This window comes from Ischnura elegans, chromosome 6, assembly GCF_921293095.1.
Source record: "Ischnura elegans chromosome 6, ioIscEleg1.1, whole genome shotgun sequence".
Taxonomy (NCBI): domain Eukaryota; kingdom Metazoa; phylum Arthropoda; class Insecta; order Odonata; family Coenagrionidae; genus Ischnura; species Ischnura elegans.
In genome coordinates this window covers 40830700-40849796 of record NC_060251.1, presented here as the reverse complement: position 1 = coordinate 40849796, position 19097 = coordinate 40830700, and the positions used below count along the sequence as shown (strand labels likewise).

Below are 19097 nucleotides of genomic sequence, written 5' to 3'. Positions count from 1 at the left end.
AATAATGCGGAGTAAATACCAACGGGTCGCGTCGGGAACGCGCCGTTTCCCCAAAACAACGAGATCGTGACGTCACCTTTTAAATTCACGCGGCAAATTTAATTTCAAGATACCTTCTCCCTGCACGAAGAGGGACGCAATATTATGGTGACATTGGACTCAGGCGGGACGGAGTTTGCACTGCCGTGAGGAGGAGGATGAGTAGGAATGCATGCCGGGAAGGAGGAGGCGGAAGGATAAGAGAGCACATTCGAGAGGGGAGGTGGGGAGTTGGAGGTCCCCTCTCCACGGCTGGGTCGTCGCCTCGTCGGTGTATTGATTTGGGGCTGACCTCCCTATCAGCGCAGTCGACCGGGTGGGTGGCGGAGGCGGCGGTGGCGGCGGAGGGGGCCGGCGGTGGGCGGGGCCATACAGTGGGGGGGTCGCGGGGGCGGCAGAGAGGAGGAGGATGGGGACACAGGCGAGGTGTCAGCGGCGACTGAATGGCAAGGAGGAAGGCGTCGGGACTCGGTCAGTCCTCGTCGATCCCGCTGACTACGGGCGCGCGCGGGACCTTATTCGCGCGGGGCGGGGTTCCGGGGCCGGGAGTTCCTCACGGTGGTGGGGGGGCATGATGGGGGCGTGGGGAGGATCCTAGCGGAGAGGGGAGTGGGAGACGTGGGGGTGGAGAGAGAGAGATCGACGGGTTTCATACGGGGCCCAGCATAACAAGAGCGACAAGGGCTTTTGCCTGGAGATGTGCGAGCCGGGAACGGCTGGATAAAAGTTCAGGAGACGACGGCGTGGCCAGTTTGTTTGTTTTCCTTCGTCCGTCCGGCCGCGTTCTTCTGCACGGACTCGCGGGGAACGGCGGTGCGAGTTCGTCCCTCCGCGCGAGCGGTCGCGGGTTCGAGGGGCACGTGAATCGCGAGACGCAGTTATACCCACAAGCCGTCGCTCCCGAGACATGCTAATCATGAACTGCTGCGACTGTTACTGGCAGCCACAGCCACCGGTCTACCCACGACCATACCTGAGGGATTACCTGCCGGCAAACCAAGTTCCTTTCGTCCCAGGTACGGAGTTGTCTTCTGTCCGTGTTGTCCTGCCCGCGAGGGAAAATCTAACGGGGCCGGGACACAGCCGTGAGGGGAATTAGATTTGGCGCGCTCCGGTTCGTGTGTGGTTCGAGTCACGGATTCGTCTCGAGCCGCCGCCCGCAAAGTTTGACTGAGAGGGTCCGCACGTCCAGAAGTTTGATCTTCCTTGCCAGAGCGTGCTTGCGTTGATATTTCCATTCCCGCTGCGCGATTATCTCCGTAGAAACCTTCGCATTAATTGTCACCTGTTTCTTCTTTCGCGGAACCAATTTGTTTCGCGCTAAGTTAGGAAGTCATACATAAGCTCACCCCAGATCAATAAGCGGAGGCTAAGGAATTCTCTGTGCATTATAATATTTTTCACGAGGGTTTTAGGGAACGTAAACATTGGTTAAAGAAGATAGACTAGATAACAAGTGGATGTTGACAGTGATTTTTTTTCTTCCATGATAGACAAGACTGAGGAATGGTTAGTACACAAACTTCGCAAGATAGTTTGGAAAACTCATGATCGGAAATAAAACTGTAAATGAGTTCTCAGAGATGGAATTTCAGCAGCAAAAAATTTCAATATACATGTTCTAATTCACTCAAACCCTGTCAATAACAGAAAAACATTTCGTTTTCACCATACATGGAAGTAAAGTGAAAGTAAAAATACACGCACTCGCAAACATTAATAATGATACACTTGCGTAGTTCTCTTACGAATCAATATGCCAAAGCAAATTTTGAAAGGCACAGCTGAGATTTTTTGCTATTTCAAAAACGAATGCAACAGCAAAACTTAAAAATTATTATGAATTGACTCATATATTTTGCTCATCATACAGTTGCAACCGTTTGGAATAGCGAGTACGTGCATTATTTTACTACGTCAATTAACTATGCTGAAAAAGAAATTTAAAAAAAATTATAACTCTCACTTATAGGTAGCGTTTGTGATGAATAGAGGGATGGGCTTAGGTAAGGGAAATGAGCTCTACACTTGTGGGCTGTTTCTGCAAAGAATGACTGCATACAACTTGATAAAAATTTTCCCTATTATGCCTAAAATAAGGAGGACAAAAATAAAGAAAAAAAAAGTGTTTCACCCGTGATAAATATGACACAGCCCTGGAATTGTGAAAGGACCTAATGGAAGAAGAAAGGAAAATTGTAATGACAAATGAAAGTGGCCTCCCTATTGACCCAACAAAACCTAGAATTTAGTACTATTATCAACAATGGGATGCTCTTGTCATAAAGTTTTTAGTACAGTCAAAATTTCACGAAACAAGGGTAGCCAAGAATACAGAACTTTCAGTCCAACACAGTATTAGTGAAATTCGTATGCTAATGGTTTTAGGAATGAAGTGCTCAAGCATCATCTTTTAAAAATACCTTCACATTGAAAAATTTTAGTGAATGACCCATTTCACACCACAAATTAACTATCATTTCCAAGAATATTCCTTTCATTTGTGGAGATCTAATAACAGTAAACTCTAGGCATAATTATTCACCCCAATAAGGGAATTCTTTCAAAAAAATTTCTGAAACGAATGAAAAAGTTGTCTAATTATGAAATTGCTAATGTTCAACACATAATTGATGACTCCTAAATTGTTTAAAGATTATTAACAACTGCTGATGTATTATTTCACAAGTTTTTGCTACTAAAAATATTTTCTTTCACAGATTATGTTTACAACCCAAAGGAAGCTCGCATCCGCAAGGCGATGCGTGATCAAGCAAGCCGAGCGAGAGCAGTTCACCACCAACATCAAAGACAACACCAAGGTCAACACCACCATCATCAAGCACAAAATCGCCAACAGTACATGATGCCAATGGGTGGGAGGAATGACATAATCACCAGAACAAGACTGAATCCTATGCCAAGGCAACCACAAGCTTCCAATGTTCAACAAAACCACAAGATTTCACACCTTTGCATTCCTCCCCATATTCTCCATCAAAAGCCAAACCAAATACATATTCAACAAGTCAACCAAGGGATGTGCAATGACGCCTGCAACCAACAGTGGATGGTTGGAATAGAGCAGAGACAAGGCATTCATATTCCTCAACAAGAGTTCATCCATTCTCAAGTAAGTGTATGCTTTTCCAATTATTACGTCAATTATTAGGCACTAGAGCCTCAATAATCTGGATGAATTGTTACCAGATCCAGATGGAACTAGAAAAAATTTTTGAATTTTCAAACAGGAGATTAAGACTATTTGGGTGCTTAAACATAAAGAGACTTTGCTAAAAATTGTAACTTGCTTTAGCATGGCAGTCAAATAATTTGATCAGACAAATAGAACCATTAATTAATAAGACTTGCAGTACTTGTATGAAATATTTCTTAATTAAACTTATTTTTTGCTAAGTGTGAGTCTGGATTAATGATGATCTGGGTTTATGAGCTCTGAATTACTGATACTACATATATTGTAATGAGCGATTTCATTTTTAGTCATGGATGGTTGGCCATTAATTATTAATTCTTTTTTCATCAAAATTTCACTCTTTATTTGAGCATCCATGGGATTTGAGGAAAAGTATGGCACCCAACTGATAACATACCATATTTTTACCCTAAGCCTAAAGGATTCTCGTATTAAGGAGCGAAACATTGGCAGATGTTGCATTTATAACAATTGAACAACCCATCACAACAAAAAAACAAGTATCAACTAGTAGTGGTCAAGAACCCTAACTTTAGGTCAAATAATTTGTACCAATGAAGAATATGTAATGGGATGCTGAGATGATAATTGAAATTGCTTAGGGAGGAAGGGTAATACTATTTTATGGCATTTAAATAACAATACTGCCAGTGTTGTCTTTATGAAGTGATATTGATTAAATTGATATTTACCAATGCTATTTTTATAAGGTATTAACCCCTTTACCACCAGCCCATTTCAGGTGGGATGCACTAAGACTGCCAAGGCTATTTTACGGAATTAGCAACATATCAGATTTAAAAAATTTTCAGCTACTTAATTTTATTTAATACATCTAGATTTTTTTCCCAATTCTTACGATATATTTATATCTCATAACCATAGATAGAATATGGGGGTTTACATAAATTACAGCCGTTGAAAAGGCCACAATCACGAAAAAAAAGTGAAATAATTTGGGCCAATAAATGGGCTCCTCGCAGTTTTCGCTCAACCAGTGAGGGCCAATATATCGGCCCAGTGGCAGTGTAAGGGTTAAATATCACAAAATGAGTAAATGGCATTGGGGTCAACCGCCTACTTGACAGCATACCACCAATCCACCTATATCCCCAAGCACATATTCGATTGAATTGAAGAATATTAGGAACATAGGTTAACCATGAATTGATTCATATCCATGAGAACTTCATGCAACCTGGTAAAATACTTTTAATGTAAATCAAGGAGCCTTTGTATACTAGCTCTAAATATGGCTTCTTGCATCATTTATTCAATTTTATTAGTTTATGTTAAAAAAAATGACAATGTTCATGCTGAGATAACTTTTAATAAATGTCATTTGCATTCTTCAGGAGCAGCACTATGAAAAAACAAAAGCTGCCATTCGACAGCAGGTGGAACATGGAATCTTGGATGGAGTTTATACCAATTTTGTAGACATGGAAGCTGTGTCATACCCAACAACTAGAGTAGTAGAAGTGACAGGAATTGGACAAGGGGATGGTTTCGCAGACAGGTCAAGTGCTGAAGAAAGAACAGGAATGGGTTCACATGTCACAATGGCAAGCGGACAGGAATTCACAGTCTACACTGACATTGATGGCCATCAGCATTGGTATCCTTATGTGCAGGTGAGTAGCTAATTATTTTTACCATGTGATCATTTTCATAGCAATTTTAATTCTGTTTCTCCATCTTTAAAGTCCATAACACATTTCAATCTACTCATAGTAATCATATAGGGAAGGAATAGGAAGAGCAACGAGAGATCCAGGGACTGGATGAAGAAATTATAGAAGTAAAACCCAACACATGACTAACAAAAGGCAGATAATCAGTTTTCAACGGTACACTTCAGTGCTAGCTAACTTCTATTTCTCCTTCCCCAATTCTTCGTGAACTTCTTCCCACCAAAAGAAATTTAAAAGTCAAAAATCTTTACTTGTTGTGAGTAGGCAAGTTCATTCATTTTGATTTTCTAAATAAAATACGTGCAAATATGTCTTGACAAAAATCGTTAGCCAATAAGGGACTAGGGTTAGATTTTCAATACGATTGCAGAGCATTTCATTAAAATCCTCTTGCAAACTTAATGAATGGCAGTAGCATAGCCAGGATTTTAAATATGATAGTTAACCGGAGAATTTGCTGTCCTACTGGGGTGTATGGAAAACACCCCAGGGCAAAGGGGGGTCCGGGGTCCAGGGTGAAGACTCAAGGGAGGGGGTTTTAACCCGGAAACCTATGGGAACGGACTGCACGAAATGACAACGAACGAACAGACAACGGACTGCAAGAAATGGATTGTGTCACACTGGAATTTCTGAAACTGTCTGCATTAATGAATATGAGAATGAGGGATACGGATATATCTTCCAACAATGAGGCAGAATAATCCGCTTGGCCAAGTATCACTTTCCAACTGCAATGAAAGAGAATGCTCGTGATGAGGGAGCATAATTTTAAAACCGATGGCTATGCCACTGCGATTTTAAAGGTTTCATGTAACTCTTGTCAACTTCATTCATATGCTTACATTGAAAACCTCAGAGACTTCCAAAAGGCATTCTTTAGTGGTTTCAGATATCCTCATTGAAATTCTGTATTGCAAAACCTTTACCAATCCAGTTGAAAGCCTTTTCATATAATTTGTGAATCCTAACCAACACCTTTGGATTAGGCATAGCAGAAAACCTCCGGAAAATCTCTCGAAAACCTAAAGCAAAGCCCATTGTGTTGTAATATGTACTCCAAAGAGGTTTTCTTTGAGATTCAAAAAATCTCCTAGATTTCTAAATAGAAACTTTAAGAACCTTCTTGAAATCTAATAATTTTTTCAAATTGTTGATAATGGTGGGACCAAATTAATACGAAAATCACGTATCTAACACTAAAAATTATGTTTAAAGTTTTAAAACATGATGAGGGAGAGTACAACTAGTTATTAAAGAGCTAGAATTCCAATGTGCCATTTTAAATAGGAATTTTAAGTCAAATTTCAAAAGTAAAACATGAACAGAAACTTCCCTGATGATCCAAAGAGACTTATTTTCTATCAATTATTTCCCTACCTATACCAATCAACCACCTCTCTAAGTTGAATATCAAAGGAAGCGATTTGCTGAAAAAAATCTTTTGACACATTTGAACCCAGATATCCTGATTTCCTGTAAGGTATGCCACCCGTCTCACCACCATGTAAAGTAAAAGCCAATTTCCGTAAGGGATTAATGCTAAATAACTATCTCAATATGTAAATTACATCACACCAGCCAATTAGGTATCTCTTTAGCAATACACACTAGAGGAGAATCAATCTCATTGAAAAAATCTGCATATATGTACTTCATAATCAAAATTACTGTGATTTTCAAAATAAGGTAGTTTCTTTCATCAAAGAAAACGAAAGGCATTGATTGCGATTCGTTACCCACCAATCGTGTATTCATAATATACAAATTATTTGGTTTTAGAAATACCGGTTTAGACGAATGGCAATGGTCAATTTTATCCCATTTGAAAAAGGCCAGATTGGCGCCCATGCGATGCCACTCCATGTGACGTCAGAGGGACCTAGTTTCTATACGAGTAGATAGGAGTTTTACATCGTCTGAGATTACCAATGCATGCATGAGGCACAGAGCTCAGGGAAACATCTCTTAATAATCACCCATTAAAATTACCTAAGTTCGGAAAGTTTCCTTCGTTTGATAAGGTATTAATAATCCTTATTTAAGCCAAGTGCTACCAGCTAGCAGGGTACTCTGCTACCTGCTAGCATCCTGCGTCGTATCAGTGCTCAAAGCCTCGTCCCAAGGTCACCTCACTTGCGGCAGCGGGAACCAGAATGACGTCACACAGAGTTTTCCCAGCATTCATACTTAGCTGTCACATTTTCGCGCGATTGAAAATTTTCATTTTTCATTTAATCGCGAAAAATAGATATCTTCATTTAAAAATCTAAGAGCGTGAAATATGTACTCCAGGAGTAATAATCTTTCGATTTAGGCAATAAAAAAATAATAGAAAACCACCCTGTTGTTAACTTTGTAAGCTCAAGCCAATCCTTCCAAAATATGGATGAGACATTCATTGAACAAAACATTTGAGAAAAATGTGCCATTTACGGCACACGGCCAAAAGGTATAATTTAAAGCATTACAGTCAGTAGCATAGTTAGGAATTTCGTTCAGGGTGGGAGGGTCCAAAACCAGGGGGGAAAATTTTTAAAAAACAGGGTACTAAGTAGAGGGTTTTAAACTAATTTTAACACTTTTCATAGTGGAAAAAACTTCATTTTTCAAAGAAATCTTTTGGAAATTCATCATTTTTCAATATTTGGTTTTCTTTTGTGATGCAAAGTAAGTATGCTTTTATATTTTGGACGGAAAGGGGTGGGGGGTTCAGGACCCCCAGATCCTCCCCCTGGTTACGCCACTGATTGCAATGAGCTGTGAACATAGGATGGGTTAGTGGATGGGTCAAATATTATCGACCACCTGTATGGATAATGGAGATATTATTTTTTTTAAATAAACATAACTTTTTTCATAAAGCAGAAAGATAAAGTAAACATAAAAAATAATATAACATTACAAACTCGGTATGCTCAGGGGTTGTTTTCTAATTTACTCCAAATTATTTTGGAAAGTTTTTAACACAATGACTCAGGCAGCAATGGATACTATTTTAACTGATTCCAAAATATTGCATGTTTGATCGGTCAGTCTAACAATTCTCTTAACAGGGCAAGATTAATTTGGAAAAAATTCTGTCATTATGTAACTATGTATGTATATGAATAGGTAATTTTCCATTTTTGGAATCCGAAACAAGTACTTTTTCCTAAATATTATGTACTAAGAACCCTGAAAACAGCAAAACTGTTTAAACGAGTCTTTACAACATGCTTATGTCACTCTGCACATGTTTTGGGGATACTTTTTTTGAAGGCACTAACACTAAATATTTTTCTCAAAAGGCCAATGAAGTCAAAGTGATAAATGGAGGATCTTTAGTCAATCACTGGAATCAGCACCACGAGCATCAGTCTTTTCCACAATCATCGCATCATCATATGCAAAATGATAACCATGACTTGAAAATGCCTGATGAACACCAATTATTTCCAATGCAATGTTTAATTGGACCTGAGTCATCTAACCCTCTTCAAGGTAAGCTTAATTATCCTTTACAAATTCCTCAAAATATTTGTGTAAATTTATATTGAAGATAATCTCCGGAGAAAAATCTGAGACTCACTTGTATTAAGCTGATTTTACACAAACAACTTATCTACTACAAGAAAATTGATTTGTAAATTGAAAATATTTTCATGGCTTGTGTAAGGTACAAAAGTAAAATGCTGTAAGCAAATAGCAAAAAATTACCACGAACTTTAAATCATTTTCAATCAATGTAGCATAGTCAAAATCAACTTACACAAGTTCTCGCATAAGTTAAAAACAATATATACATTATAACTTACACACTAATATAACTTATGTAAAAATTGCAATTTTAACTGAAGCTAAGAAACTTGTGAATTGTCACTTGTATGATAAGTCCAAAATATACTTTTCTGGTTATACTTCAACTGGCAAGAAAAAAAGTTGCACTTTCTATTCTATATTTCCTAGAAATTGCAGTTGATAATAAGAATGTTAAATAGGCTTCTTATAACAATCCTCATCTAAGCATAGGAAAAATTTTGATTGACAATTGAATATTAATGTCACTAACACCAAAAATTGATTCCATATATAACCTGTGAATTATGAAAAAATTATTCATTGATAAAAAGTATAAATTCACCATGATAATTTTTCATTAATTAGAAAATTAAGTCATATGTAATTGAACTTATCCTACATTAGATAGGTGAAAATAGCACTACGGTTTGCTCATGCAGCTTGAAAAAGAATGAGCAAAATCTACGAATTGAATAACATTCTGTGTACCCTCATTCTTCTTATCAACATTATTGGATGTCATCTGTAAATACCAAACATTTTCACACAAATTATTCAAAGGGGTTTGTTTTGAGTTGTTCAGTACTAACAGTGCAATCTCCTAAAGTACATGTGTATAAATAATTTGAAAAATACAAAAATATGTTTACCTAATTCATTTCAGTTTCTCCCAATGATGACAGCAGATTGGAGGCACCTTCACAAGTACAGCAGTACTTAATTTGTCCACCTTCTGCTCCTGAAGCTAAATTTATAACGCAGACCAAAGAGGAGGCAAGTACACAGTATTTTGATTCCTTACTATTTTTCAATTTCCGCCTGAAATACAAAAGTTTTCACGGCTGGAAGATATCTAAAATTCGTGAATTTCACCCTAGTCCAAATGAAAAGCAAATACATACATAACTCATTTAAAATCAAAGTGGATATTGGTGCACATCAATTCATGTAATCATGATCTTCTTTGCACCACATTTTCCATGTCACCACTCTCATTTATAGACGCAGTCGTATCAATTCTCATTTGGACTGGATTTGTTTGTCACAACATAGAGGGTATAGGACTAAGGGGATTACTCTGTATCTTCGAATCTGGCCTCAAATTTGGGTGACATCAGTGGCGTAACCTAAGGGGGTCTGTGGGGGATAAATCACCCCCCAAAGCCTCAGAGAAATAAAAATAATATTCAAAACTACTGTCTAGTTTCGAAATATAGTAAATTCTAGCATAACCTTTTAATGAAACCCAAATTATGTAACATGTAATTTGCAGGCATGTCACTTTTCCAAAATTTTCCCAAACAGGAGGGAGGGAGGGGCGGGAGCTCACTCTTTCCTATCCTCCCTCAAAGCATATTCCTAGTTACGCCACTGGGTGACATCACACACAAAACGAAGTATGGAAATTGATTGGAAGTTCGACAAGTGAACGTCCTCTGACCCGGAGTAACTCTTATACAGGATCTGTATGTTTTCATTGTGCCATAAGCAATGAATGACTCATCGAAAGATTCATTTGAAGATCAAACAGCTGTCCGAATATAGTCATCTACTTTTGAAGTTGTCAAATAACTCCCCTTATCTCAAAGGGTATCGGGAACAACATTTTTTCATTGTCAAAAATTTTCAAAGTGATTGAAGTGGGTATTCTGGAGCAATCCTCTTCTTCAAGGACTTGGATATCCAAGTAGGATTGAATCATATTGACATAAATCCTTTAATGAATACAACAACCTTTGATTGAAATCAGCGGCAAATAAAGACTTTATTGTCAGGGGCCTTAATTTAGGAAGGCCTGCCACTCTTTTCATTTAAAGTGGACCTCTGCATTATGATGGGTTCAACTTACGATGGATTCAGCATACAATCTCAGCTGATTTTGAGTGCAGGTTTTGAAATTTCAAATTTTGCTGGTTTCCACTCCCATAATATGACATCATTTATATAACTCTATGCCTTATTTGCTAATGAAGTTTTTTTAACATAACAACATCAACATGCCCTACCGCACTTTTCATTGATTCCTCATCAGGGAATTATGCCAATTAAATACATATACGATGAAATTCACTTCAAGTTCTGTCCTTTGGAAGAGATTAATATCTTAACCCTCCCTCGGGGAACAAGGGATCTCACAGGCAGTGTGTGAATGCTTTTTCATTTCTTCACCCTATTAGGCGGCATAGACCCTTGACGCTCATAGTAGCTGTTTGTTTTGAAACGCTCTATGCAGCATTCTCGCTTAGTTTGACTTCGGCTGTCCCCACGGAAAGTTGTTTAAGTTTGGATCAGAGAAGCTCACTGTGCCCAAACTCATCATAATTTTAAAGGTATATATTTTTGATAGGCAGAATATTTTTTTAGGCATTTTCACTTGATGCTTCTACGATGTTTACTACTTGATGCTTGAATACATTTAGTGAAACATAATTACCTACAGAGCACGTTAAATCACACCTAGCTGGATCGGTTTGGAGCCGTATGAAGGGGATAAAAGGGGTGTATGTACCACATGTAAGACATCGTTTAAGTGTTAGACTACTCTGATAATAGTGCACGTTCAAAGTTGCAGCTCTGAGACATGCTTTGACTTAATTTTTTCTTTTCGTATCTGTGCCTATAAGGCACATTGCGCCTGAACTCGGGAGTTCAAATAGTGTGCCTGACAGAAGGTTGAAGCAGGGGTCTACTGTACATTCTATGGGTCTATTGAAACCTATTGAAATACAGGTAACTGAAATCATTTAGGTGACCTGAGGAAATGAACTGACAGTAGCCGGAATGGGGGTTTAGCAATGTCCTGAATTTGGGTTATTCTAATGCCCATAGCCTAGTCTTGGACAAGCTCTACGTTCATCTATCCAAACCAACCTTTGGGTTGAGACCCTGAATAAGAGAGAATGAACTTTCCTCTGAACACCACTAGCAACAGTGTTCAATTCTTATCAAAAACTGTACTTTCAGGTTGAAGATATCAAGGAAAACCCAAGTGAGTTAGAGATGTCTCATGCTTCACCATCAGAATTGACATCCTCAGCAGGCAACGACACCACTTCCAATGCTGAAGAGTTGGGTGAAAGGAATCCAGATTCCTTACCTTTGCCAGCATTTCAGCAAGCATTTGGCTCCACAGAGATTGGGCGTTTTGCCAATGAGGGCTTTCTGAATCAGGTGAGGGTTTCATTGGCACTACCAGCCCAGGTCCATAATACCCCATTACCTTCCCCAATGTCCAATTCATCGTCCCATTATCACCATCTACCCATTCACCATCAAAGTGCAGTGGACAACCAGTCGCAACCAATCAATGCTATCCAGCAAAGACTCCCCTACGGCACAATAAGTGCAATGCACTGCAACTACCAGCATCAACAGCAACTCCGTCCCAACTGGGAAAGTCAACGTGACTTACCCATCAGGCATTGAGCGAATAGATAGCTGCTAGCATAATTTTTTATCCAGTTTTCTTGTGTGGTGTTTTTGTTGACAGAATTTTTTTTGAACGGGTTACTTATTTACTTGAGTCGTGTTTTTTATGCTTTTATTTTCGGGTTGATATGGCATACGTGAATGTTCTGGAATACATGAACAACTCCAGTGATTTATATTAATAGATTATACATTTAATTTTGATTATTTTCTCAGTAAAGAGAGATTCCATTTAAAGAAGATGAAAACACAGAGGGCATACATTGGTGCATTTCTTACACATGTGTAAGATTCATAGGCAGGTAAAAGCCTGCTTTATGATAGTCTCAACTACTGATGGGTTGATTCCTAAATTTAAGGAATCTAATGCAGCCCATTACTATTTTGTCTCCTTAACTCCTGATTCACACATTTTTCATTCCAATGAAGATCTATTTATACTAGAAGACTAAAGAAATTATCCCTAAAAAGACACCAAATAATTTTAAATAGTGAAGCAATCTGTGAGATCATATTGCATATCTTAGACATGATTATGCCTAAAATAAGTTTTTGGGCATGTTGGATACCAGTATATACATATACAAAAATATGGAGTACTTTATTACCAACTATAAATAATTATTTAAGTTATATTCAATACAAGATTGAAATTTTTATATTCTTCCCTTAAGGGGCAATTTTCTCAGGAATGCATAACTGCATATCCCATGAGTCACTCTATTGAAGTCCAGGTTTTAATTGATATCTATTAGCTTCTTTAACAGATGACTGAACTCATCAGGTGAACTTTGCATTTCAGGATGTCGTAAATGTAATCAAGTAACAATTAGCGTATGATAGAAACATTAATACATTGATGACTTTTTTTTATCTGCACACATGTGGAAACCCTAGCACTATTAATAAATCCAATATAAATGTCGACCTTAAAATGAAATACTTAATCATTTTCCAAAAAATAAAAGGTCAATTCTGGGTGTAGAACTAAATAAACATAATCAACCCATCAAAAGTGAAGACTGTATGCACCCAAAAGCCTATTTGATGATGATCTCTCTCTTTATTTGGATTATTTAGTCTTCCATGCACACATATGAATGTTACCGAAATGCCAGGATGGGGAATAACTATTATCATTAAGCAGTAATTAGCTGCGGTTGTATTCTAGTCATGGGTACATTAACACTAAAGTTGGCCTAAAATAGCCAAATGTGAAAATTATGCATCAAAAATACCCTGGACCAACCTTATGGTCTTGAGTTCTATTTTGTATACATACTCATTGTGAAAAACTAATTGAAATTTGAAATGTTGCGATTAGATAGAATCCTTATGGATTGGTTAATCCATGACCAAGATCATGGTTTGAGAAATTGATATACTGTGCCTTTCATAAGGGAAATATAAGATTTGCTTGTGAATAGCCAAAAAATATTATATGTTATCAGCCAAATCAGCATATCCATATTCTGTTTTTAAGAAAAAAAGTTAGGAGAATGGCTATTTTTGGGGACCAAACAAATCAAAACATACAAAACATTCCTACATGCCTAATGCAAAGATAGTTAGATGTTCATTTACTTATATTAATTTGAAGTTCATTGCAGTCAATATAAATGTTTGTTGGTCGTGTTAATTGTAATGCATAGTGAAATTGGATTATGATGATAAAAAAAACTTGCCATATTTATTTCTGAATGCAAACCTAGTGAAGAAATTCTGAAAGACAGGATTTGTGATGAGTCCATGTGCCAAAGAAAGGTATCCTAAAGGAGTGCCTTAAACATAAAAAAATGCTTCATTTATGACATTCTCAGATTTTAAAGTGCAGCCCAGATCCCACTCTGAGGAAATCCAAAGATTTTTTTAATTGAGTAACTTACTTTTACTTCTCAACCGTCCTCTCAAAACTTCAGTTCAAAACTCTTCAATGCTTTCCATGTAAATTTAAAGCTTACATGTTTAAAAATATATCTAATATTGTTATATACTTATGAAAATTTAACATTAGTTAGGTGGCATAAATAGCAATTAAGTTTAACCACAACATAAGAGATTTTATGATTCAAGTCATTAGAGGAAATTGGACAACTTGACCAAGCCAACTGGTAAAAAAATTGCATAGTTCAAAGCATTGATCCCACAATGGTCTCTAGCCATTCGAGGTAGCTCATAAACTTGAATTAGTCAAAAATTTATGAACTACTATGCCATAGTCAGTGTTTTAAGACTGATTTTTAAGCATGTAAAGAAGTTTAAGCAAAATTGAGAAAACTTCTTTAGTGCAAATGGACGTTATTTATAATATACTACTGAAAAGTCTTTATCTACAATATTGTCTTCATCAAATTATATTTATGAATACTATACAACAAAGAGAAATGCTGAAAATGAGTTACAGAAATATAAAGTGAAATTATTGAAACTATCATTGCCAGCTCAATTTTCTTCGTTATTCTTTATCAAAGGATATTTTAAGGTAATCATATATTACTGAAACTGGTTGAGAGACAAATTACACCTTTGAATATAAAAGACATACAACTATAACAAAGATGTTATAAAATTTAAAATGTGTTGTGAAATTATTATAAAAGAATATTGTTTTAAAATAAGCCATAAGTATGTTGTAAAAGTTTAAGTGAATGAATGTATAATGCTTCCACAAAACCATAACACCAGATGTACAAATGGCCCAGTGTTCAAATGTATCAATCCTTAAGGACCCAAATTTTGAATAAACAAATGTATCCCACTTTTGAAAACAAGTGTTTTCACATTTTTTCCCAAGTAAGAATATTTCTTTAATGAACCCATTCATACTCACAACTGCTATATGATAAACGCACATGAATGCTCTCCAATTACCAGCTATATAATAATCATCACCTCCAACAACACCCAAGAGCCTTTGATTTGAAATGTTTTTAGATTAACCTTAACATGCAGTACTGACACATTTTAGTGGTAGACAGTGTTTAGAGCTAGACTAAAATTGAAGTTAAATATTTACATAGCAGACTTATAGAAATTTTAAACTGAAAAAAGAGAGGGATAAAGACCCAAACTCCTTTCCCTGGATCTAAAACATGCCTATGTCCCACATTTCATCTAGCATCTAGATCCAGCCCTTAAATTCAAGGGAAAGTCATCCTTAAAAATGGCTGTATGATATCTTCCATCGATGGCTAATACCTCAACCATTTCTCCACTAAGTTTCTCCAACAGCCCATTAATAAGCACACTAAAATCCTTTTTATTTTCACATATGATTAGCTCTATGCATTGCGATCTTAGTTTTCAGAAATTTGGACAGTGAATATATTCCTCTGTAGGATTTTCATGAAGAGCATGCGCAGGTGGCAGAATAAAGGTGTGCCACGGGCAACTCCATAGTCATTTCCTTATAAAAGAAGATAGATAACCAGATTCAGCTTTCTTTTACTTCTTAAAATATTTCATTTCCTCACTTGTTACTTATGATTTATCTTTAGTTTGATTATAGAGAGTAATTTTAGACTCACTCTCATGAAATTCTAACATATCAATAAAATAAAAGTTACTGGCAATTTTCCACAAATAGCTTACTACATATCTCATTACCGGTGTCAATAAATTTATTATCGCACTGAATTGTTGAGGCCTTTACTTTGTAGAATTCCATATTTAATGTTTGGAAGGAAATTTCTTAGCTTTTCTACAAAAAACACACACTTTATTGCCGACTAGTTATTTCAAGACTAGTGACACTAGTCTTGAAAATGGTACAGTGTAACCGAAACTAGTCGGCAATAAAGTGTGTGTTTTTTGTAGAAAAGCTAAGAAATTTCCTTCCAAACATTAAATTTATTATCATTTTTAGGTGACTTCATTTCAAAACAATTCATTTAAATACCTAGGAAGGGAAGCAAGTATAGCTCCTCAGCCTGCACTTACTTCCCTTCCAAGATATTTAAACAAAATATCTTGAGATGAAGTCACCGGAAGATAATACCAAATGCATGAAACCTAGTAGTGAGATCCAACAGTTTGTGGCAATTTGTCAGTGACTTTTTTCATACACCCTTTTGCACCGGAGCCTCATGGAGGGAATTTCTTCTGTGTTATGAGTTCCTTGAAAATTTTTTGCACTCCCCTGTACAAAGCTCTCTCGCATCGATGGTATACAGAATTTTGCACCCATACTAAAGCAAGGACCCAACTCAGAGGGACACCAATCCCTTCCCTTGGCCGCTGTCCTAGACCCTAGAGGGATTAATAGACTCCTTCACAGCATGAGTCCACAGTCAACTTAGGGAAATAGCCATGCTTTATATAAACAAATATTAATTTTTCCCATCCATTTTTGACTACATAAAATGAATTCCCTATTTTTCTGAGCGTGAAGAAATTCCAAACAAACTTCTAACGTTCATATTAATGATGGATTTAGTATATTTCTATTCCATATCGACTGATTTGGAACTGAAATGGACTCCATTGATATTAACACCATAACCCCATTTGGAATTTCCATGAGATAAGCAAAAAAAGAATTCATTTCTAACTTTAGATTTATAAGGTAAGCAACAAATGCTCTTTTTGGAAAACAAAACACTCCAAATAGCATTAGATGACATTGTGGGGGGGATGGGGAAGGGTCAATCTGAGTGGCCAAGGAAGGGCCTGAGGTCTCGCTAAGCTGGGTCTCAAGGGGCGGCCACGTAGCTGGGTCTATTGTGCCCACGGCGATCACTTTCCTCCACCCCATACTGGGTATATGCAGCTTTCATTCGTTTGCATCAGAAAATTGATGCCGCACACATCCGGCTTTCGTTCTTTTCCGAAGAAAATCCTCTCCGCATATATGTGGCATTCGGCGGGAAAGGGTTACCAATTTAGTTTGATATATTTTCACCACATTTGTGACCTTTAATTGCTATCATTTATTATGTTTAGTTGGGCATCGAAATATCATTTTACCGCCTTGTGTCTGACAATTTTCCACCCTTGCAGAGCCCTGAAGCACCCAGTTGGAGCGACCCATCCTCTCCTTATGGCTTATCCTCACCTCCATTATCCTCCAACCCTGCTGCTTCCTACTACTTCCCATCTTCCTGTTCAGAGGAGCTGACAACTCATGCCATCGCATTCCCCCAATCCTTATCAAACTACTTTGACTGCAGCATGCTGGAAGAAATTGAAGGTTCCGCAAGTGGATACGGGGATCTTGTGGGTTTGGTGGGAACTGAAGGATCAAATTTTGATTTCCTAACCCTGCATGTACCACCATCAGATTATACGGACAGAGACGGAGATACAAACACACTCTCTGGAAACGAAGAAATGAATCTTGGACTAAATGATCAAGAAAGCAATGACCTATTGCTCCTAGCTCCAATTAATTCAGATGAATCATGAATGCCTAATTGTGAAGGATGAATCATGTGCATGATTTCAACGGAATTTTCCATTTGTGCCTTGAGTTTGTATGAATATTTATGTATATTATTAATCTTTTTTTGTGAGGAATGAATATGGCTGAATCCTTTACATGTTTCTGACTTATAGAATACGATGACGTATTGAAATTAGTAAAATAATTTAGAGCCTAATCAAATTTAGTGTGATACCACATGGTAATAAAAAATTATAAGCAAATTAAAAAGTTTTAAATTACCAGTGCAGAAATTCATGGTAAAAATTCATTTTTAACTCGTAGAAATATGTCAAGCGAAAAAACATCAAAGGCCAGATCTAAATTATACTTAAAAATTATGTAATCATTATGTATAGAGATGAGGCCCAAAGTTATCAAATTTCATGCCTCACCAACTGTCCTCGAGGCTTTTGATAAAACCAATGATTTAACAACATTGGGTACCAAATATATCAATACATACTGATTACATAATTCAAGCTGTCCAACCTGGATGTTTGATTTTCTACAGTATCTATTGCAGGACTTTTTCGACAAGCCCTACAGTACAATAACCACCTGCAGCTACAGTTAATCCCAGTCTCACAGTAGCAACTGGCTCTTGCCGCACAATAATGCCTGATGAAAAAGATCCTTAATAGTCACTCTAATTGCCCCCAATATCCCCAACTAATTTTCCACTTGATCTTAAGGAAAGAAGGATCTTAAGAAGTAGAGTCATGTGGTATCACATGTCATTATGTTCCCATCAAGGAAAAATGGCATGAGTAACAATATTTTCACCAAAATGTAGGTCTATCCATACCTCAAATCATACGAGACTGAAAACTTTTATCTTCTCACTTATCTATCCAATCCAAAGGATTCTGTGTCAATTAAACAAGTGAAAATTTTCCAAAAAAATTAGCTAGAAAAAAATACAATCAGAAAAAATACTCAAAATTGAAAGAGGCAAAGATGTACGGTGAATGAAAAGCAATTAAAGAACTACTAACACTTTCTAAAAATGCACGTGATCATCTATACTTTATCCCTGCTTGATTATTGTTTTTACTAGGAAAACTGAAAGAGTTCAAATAGTAACTCCACTGAACACCACCTGATATTTTTAAGTAGTAGTTCACTTCCACCAGGAAATGCTTTTAGTCCATTACATTATAAACTAGCCTCAAATAATTTTAGTAAAATTTGTAATCCTCATGATTCATTCAGCCCTTTATAAACTAATACATACATATTAATTTTAAGTACACCGGAACTAGCCACAAAGATAACTTTTATGGAAGCCACCCGATGCACAAATTGTGTGAAAAATCCACAGAGAAAAAATCCTGGTCAAGGCGAATGATTTTTTTCCACAATTTTGCATCATGTGACTCCCGTAAAAGTTATCACCATGGCCAGTCCTGGTATACTTAAAATTAGTCAAGAGCAAACACCTCTATGTGTTCCAAGTCCAGGCCTCCTTTCTGGTTGTGGCACTGTACCCACGATTAGGGTGGTTTCCTATTATTTT

At 37.1% G+C, this 19097-nt stretch overlaps 1 protein-coding gene across 3 annotated transcripts in view; it reads left to right on the top strand.

Moving 5' to 3' along the window:
• LOC124160537 overlaps window positions 1-17773 on the top strand; it is a 45090-nt gene extending 27317 nt beyond the window's left edge. For 2 of the 3 annotated variants that reach the window (XM_046536400.1, XM_046536401.1), the window contains exons 4-9: window positions 2760-3172; window positions 4612-4890; window positions 8241-8433; window positions 9395-9504; window positions 11695-11901; window positions 17158-17773. In XM_046536400.1, coding sequence (XP_046392356.1) covers window positions 2760-3172; window positions 4612-4890; window positions 8241-8433; window positions 9395-9504; window positions 11695-11901; window positions 17158-17562 — 1607 coding nt within the window. In that variant the 3' untranslated portion in view covers window positions 17563-17773. Of the gene's footprint in view, window positions 1-685; window positions 1056-2759; window positions 3173-4611; window positions 4891-8240; window positions 8434-9394; window positions 9505-11694; window positions 11902-17157 lie in introns of those variants that run through there. The other variant, XM_046536402.1, reaches the window with a different exon arrangement.
• Window positions 17774-19097: the final 1324 nt, after the last annotated feature.